Raw genomic sequence first — 6,000 nt, 5'->3', positions numbered from 1 at the left:
CCATGTATTATTTACTGTCCATAACTATATAAATAAAATCAAAATTATATATTACATACATTGCTAGCTGGAGGCAGGGCAGGTGCAGGGCAGGGGCTGACTGGAGGTAGGGTCTGCCTGGAGGCAGGGCAAGGGGTGTGGGGCTGACTGGAGGTAGGGTCTGCCTGGAGGCAGGGCAAGGGGTGTGGGGCTGACTGGAGACAGGGGCTGGCTGCGGGCAAGGCAGGGGGTGCGGGGCTGGAGGCAGGGCAGGGGGTGCAGCAGAGGCTGGCTGTGGGCAGGGGGTGCGGGTCTGGCTGGAGACAGGGGCTGGAGGCAGGCAGGGGCTGGTGGGGGCAGGGCAGGGGGTGCGGGGCTGGAGGCAGGGCAGGGGGTGCAGCAGGGGCTGGCTGTGGGCAGGGGGTGTGGGTCTGGCTGGAGACAGGGGCTGGAGGCAGGCAGGGGCTGGTGGGGGCAGGGCAGGGGGTGCGGGGCTGGAGGCAGGGCAGGGGGTGCAGCAGGGGCTGGCTGCAGGTAGGGCAGGGGCCCCCCTAGTTCTACCACCCTGGCCCTTTAAATAGGTGCCGGAGCCCTGGGGAAGCTGCGGGGCTCTCGCGGCTATTTAGAGGACCGAGGCAGCAGAGGCAGCTGGAGCCCCGCCACTTTAAATAGCCCCCGGAGCCCCCTGCTACCCCAGGGCTCTGGTCCAACCACTAGACCCCCGCCATAAGCGCCATAGCTCCCCCTTCTCCGCCACTGGGTACATAAAACTACAAGTCCCAGAATCCTTTGCTTCCCCCCCACGCACTTCCTTAATAGGCAGCCAATGGGCCGGAGCCGTTTGCTGATTGGCAGGTGCGCGGGCCAATGGGGGCGAGCCCGTGCCCGGCGCGCGGTGGCAGCAGGCGATGGCGGCGCCGGGGTGGGAGCGGGCGCTGCGGCTCGTGCTGTGCGCGCTGGGGCTGGCGCTCTCCGTGTACGCGCTGCACGTGGAGAGCTCGCGGGAGCGGGCCCCCGGGTACCGGGCCATGTGCGACCTGAGCCCCTTCGTCAGCTGCTCCAAGCTCTTCACCTCCAGGTGAGCGGGGGGGACCGGCCCCATTGCAACCCCTCGCCCCATGGCATGACTCCCCCTCCCCCCATTGCAACCCCCCGCCCCATGGCATGACTCCCCTTCGCCCTATTGCAACCCCCCGCCCCATGGCATGACTCCCCCTCGCTCCTCTATAACCCCCCCTGCTCCCCACTGCATGGCTCCCCCTCCCCCCACTGCAACTCCTGGTCCCCACTGCAACCCCCGGCCCCATGGCATGACTCCCCTCCCCCCACTGCAGCCCCCGGCCCCATTTATAATTACCCTCTTGCCCCACTGCAACCCCAGCTCCTTTTGCAACACCATGGCCCCATTGCATGACTTCCCTCCCTCCACTGCAGCCCCAGCCCCATTGCATGAACCTCCCCTGCTCCCTACTGCAACACCCCTGTGCTATAGCCCCCTTTCCTCAGCCTCAGGGTGTTTTGGGTTCAACTGCTTGGGGAATCTCAGCGCAGGTTAACAAGGGCTGTTGCACATCCACTCTCCTTTGACAAAGAGACAAACTAATTAATGAGCTTGTCCTGTGCAAGGGAGTCTTGAGCCATGGAAGATGGTACCTTTCTGGGGTGCAAGGCTGGGGGCTGGGGTGATTTGTTGGTGCCTCTCTCTGTGTGATTCGGGAGTGGCTCAGGGAGCATTCACGCAATTGATCTGGGGGTGAGTCTCCACATGCTGATGGCTGAGTGATCACAGTGCCTGGAGGGGCTGGCTGCCAGTCTCTGGGAAAGCTTTGTAAGACAGCCCAAGCTGGAGAGTTAAAGGGGCACAGAGGTGCCACGGTTCCAGATTGTACCCTGAGGATCCCGTCACAGCCGCCCTAGCATCGGCTGCAGCTCAGTGCCAGTTATACAGCCCCTCCGCAGCATTGCAATGGGCGTGTTGCTTTTTGAGGGCTTCGTTCGCAGTCTGGGCTTGCAGCCAGCAGCTTACTCTCTTCTTTCTTCGAAAGAGCAGCTCCCACCTTGCGTTCGGTTTCCAGCTCTGTCAGACAGGAAACAAACTCAGTGCAGGGCAGAGGATGTCACAGCCCTGCTATTAATGCACGCTGGCCATCCGGAGCGGGGGCGCTAAGCCTGATTTGAGGCATGTAGGCAGGAAGCTGGGGGCCTGGTTAGAATGGAGGGTTACCCAGAATATGACAGACACCAACCCCCCATGGCAGGGGGAGATGGGGGAGGGCAGGGCACTGCGTTTGGCTCAAGAGCCCCTGCTATGGGGGACATGTAGTGGGGAGGAACCATCACCCCCCACCTCAGGCAAGGATCTGTCCCAACCCTGAGCACTGGGAACCTCTGTATGCAAGGGGGTAGATAGATAGATCGATAGAGAAGGGTGTATGGGGGTAGATAGATAGATAGAGAAGGGTGTATGGGGGTAGATAGATAGATAGATCGATAGAGAAGGGTGGATGGGGATAGATAGATAGATAGATAGAGAAGGGTGGATGGGGATAGATAGATAGATAGATAGAGAAGGGTGGATGGGGGTAGATAGATAGATAGATAGAGAAGGGTGGATGGGGGTAGATAGATAGATAGATAGAGAAGGGTGGATGGAGGTAGATAGATAGATAGAGAAGGGTGGATGGAGGTAGATAGATAGATAGAGAAGGGTGGATGGGGGTAGATAGATAGATAGAGAAGGGTGGATGGGGTAGATAGATAGATAGATAGAGAAGGGTGGATGGGGGTAGATAGATAGATAGAGACGGGTGGATGGGGGTAGATAGATAGATAGATAGAGACGGGTGTATGGGGATAGATAGATAAATAGATAGAGAAGGGTGTATGGGGATAGATAGATAGATAGAGAAGGGTGTATGGGGGTAGATAGATAGATAGAGAAGGGTGTATGGGGGTAGATAGATAGATAGATAGAGAAGGGTGTATGGGGGTAGATAGATAGATAGATAGATAGAGAAGGGTGTATGGGGGTAGATAGATAGATAGAGAAGGGTGTATGGGGGTAGATACATAGATAGATAGAGACGGGTGTATGGGGATAGATAGATAGATAGAGAAGGGTGTATGGGGATAGATAGATAGATAGATAGATAGAGAAGGGTGTATGGGGGTAGATAGATAGATAGAGAAGGGTGTATGGGGGTAGATAGATAGATAGAGAAGGGTGTATGGGGGTAGATAGATAGATAGAGAAGGGTGGATGGGGTTAGATAGATAGAGAAGGGTGGATGGGGGTAGATAGATAGATAGAGAAGGGTGGATGGGGGTAGATAGATAGATCGATAGAGAAGGGTGGATGGGGATAGATAGATAGATCGATAGATCGATAGAGAAGGGTGGATGGGGATAGATAGATAGATCGATAGATAGATAGAGAAGGGTGGATGGGGATAGATAGATAGATCGATAGATAGAGAAGGGTGGATGGGGATAGATAGATAGATAGAGAAGGGTGGATGGGGATAGATAGATAGATAGAGAAGGGTGGATGGGGATAGATAGATAGATAGAGGGGGTGTATGGGGATAGATAGATAGATAGAGAAGGGTGTATGGGGATAGATAGATAGAGGGGGTGTATGGGGATAGATAGATAGATAGAGAAGGGTGGATGGAGGTAGATAGATAGATAGAGAAGGGTGGATGGAGGTAGATAGATAGATAGATAGAGAAGGGTGGATGGAGGTAGATAGATAGATAGATAGAGGGGGTGGATGGAGGTAGATAGATAGATAGATAGAGAAGGGTGGATGGGGGTAGATAGATAGATAGAGAAGGGTGGATGGGGGTAGATAGATAGATAGATAGAGAAGGGTGGATGGGGGTAGATAGATAGATAGATAGATAGATAGAGACGGGTGGATGGGGGTAGATAGATAGATAGAGAAGGGTGTATGGGGATAGATAGATAGATAGAGGGGGTGTATGGGGATAGATAGATAAATAGATAGAGAAGGGTGTATGGGGATAGATAGATAGATAGAGAAGGGTGTATGGGGGTAGATAGATAGATAGAGAAGGGTGTATGGGGGTAGATAGATAGATAGAGAAGGGTGTATGGGGGTAGATACATAGATAGATAGAGACGGGTGTATGGGGATAGATAGATAGATAGATAGAGAAGGGTGTATGGGGGTAGATAGATAGATAGAGAAGGGTGGATGGAGATAGATAGATAGATAGATAGAGAAGCGTGGATGGGGGTAGATAGATAGATAGATAGAGAAGGGTGTATGGGGATAGATAGATAGATAGATAGAGAAGGGTGTATGGGGGTAGATAGATAGATAGAGAACGGTGGATGGAGATAGATAGATAGAGAAGGGTGGATGGGGGTAGATAGATAGATAGAGAAGGGTGGATGGGGGTAGATAGATAGATCGATAGAGAAGGGTGGATGGGGATAGATAGATAGATCGATAGAGAAGGGTGGATGGGGATAGATAGATAGATCGATAGATCGATAGAGAAGGGTGGATGGGGATAGATAGATAGATCGATAGATAGATAGAGAAGGGTGGATGGGGATAGATAGATAGAGAAGGGAGGATGGGGATAGATAGAGAAGGGTGTATGGGGGTAGATAGATAGATAGATAGAGAAGGGTGTATGGGGGTAGATAGATAGATAGAGGGGGTGTATGGGGATAGATAGATAGATAGAGAAGGGTGTATGGGGATAGATAGATAGAGGGGGTGTATGGGGATAGATAGATAGATAGAGAAGGGTGTATGGGGATAGATAGATAGATAGATAGATAGAGAAGGGTGTATGGGGATAGATAGATAGATAGATCGATAGAGAAGGGTGTATGGGGATAGATAGATAGATCGATAGAGAAGGGTGTATGGGGATGGATAGATAGATAGATAGAGAAGGGTGTATGGGGATAGATAGATAGATAGAGAAGGGTGTATGGGGATAGATGGATAGATAGATAGATAGAGAAGGGTGTATGGGGATAGATAGATAGATAGATAGATAGATAGAGAAGGGTGTATGGGGATAGATAGATCGATAGAGAAGGGTGTATGGGGGTAGATAGATAGATCGATAGAGAAGGGTGTATGGGGGTAGATAGATAGATCGATAGAGAAGGGTGTATGGGGATAGATAGATAGAGAAGGGTGGATGGGGATAGATAGATAGAGAAGGGTGGATGGGGATAGATAGATAGATAGAGAAGGGTGGATGGGGGTAGATAGATAGATAGAGAAGCGTGGATGGGGGTAGATAGATAGAGAAGCGTGGATGGGGGTAGATAGATAGATCGATAGATAGAGAAGGGTGGATGGGGATAGATAGATAGATCGATAGATAGATAGAGAAGGGTGGATGGGGATAGATAGATAGATAGAGAAGGGTGGATGGGGATAGATAGATAGAGAAGGGTGTATGGGGGTAGATAGATAGATAGATAGAGAAGGGTGTATGGGGATAGATAGATAGATAGAGGGGGTGTATGGGGATAGATAGATAGATAGATAGAGAAGGGTGTATGGGGATAGATAGAGAAGGGTGTATGGGGATAGATAGATAGATAGATAGATAGAGAAGGGTGTATGGGGATAGATAGATAGATAGAGAAGGGTGTATGGGGATAGATAGATAGATAGATCGATAGAGAAGGGTGTATGGGGATAGATAGATAGATAGATCGATAGAGAAGGGTGTATGGGGATGGATAGATAGATAGAGAAGAGTGTATGGGGATAGATAGATAGATAGAGAAGGGTGTATGGGGATAGATAGATAGATAGATAGAGAAGGGTGTATGGGGGTAGATAGATCGATAGAGAAGGGTGTATGGGGGTAGATAGATAGCTAGATAGATAGATCGATAAAGAAGGGTGTATGGGGGTAGATAGATAGATCGATAGAGAAGGGTGTATGGGGATAGATAGATAGATAGATAGATAGAGAAGGGTGGATGGGGATAGATAGATAGATAGAGAAGGGTGGA

The 6,000-nt window shown here is 50.8% G+C and overlaps 1 protein-coding gene across 1 annotated transcript in view; it reads left to right on the top strand.

Annotated features, from left to right (window-relative positions):
• Nucleotides 1-866: 866 nt before the first annotated feature.
• LOC135892712 (vitamin K epoxide reductase complex subunit 1-like protein 1) overlaps nucleotides 867-6,000 on the top strand; it is a 36,446-nt gene continuing 31,312 nt past the window's right edge. Inside the window, exon 1 of the mRNA XM_065420506.1 lies at nucleotides 867-1,057. Within this exon, the coding sequence (XP_065276578.1) occupies nucleotides 888-1,057 (170 nt within the window). The 5' untranslated portion in view covers nucleotides 867-887. The remainder of the gene's footprint in view (nucleotides 1,058-6,000) is intronic.

The sequence above is a fragment of the Emys orbicularis genome, chromosome 20 (assembly GCF_028017835.1).
Source record: "Emys orbicularis isolate rEmyOrb1 chromosome 20, rEmyOrb1.hap1, whole genome shotgun sequence".
Classification (NCBI taxonomy): Eukaryota; Metazoa; Chordata; order Testudines; family Emydidae; genus Emys; species Emys orbicularis.
Note: the sequence above shows the minus strand (reverse complement) of the source record. Positions and strands in the feature narration are given on the sequence as shown.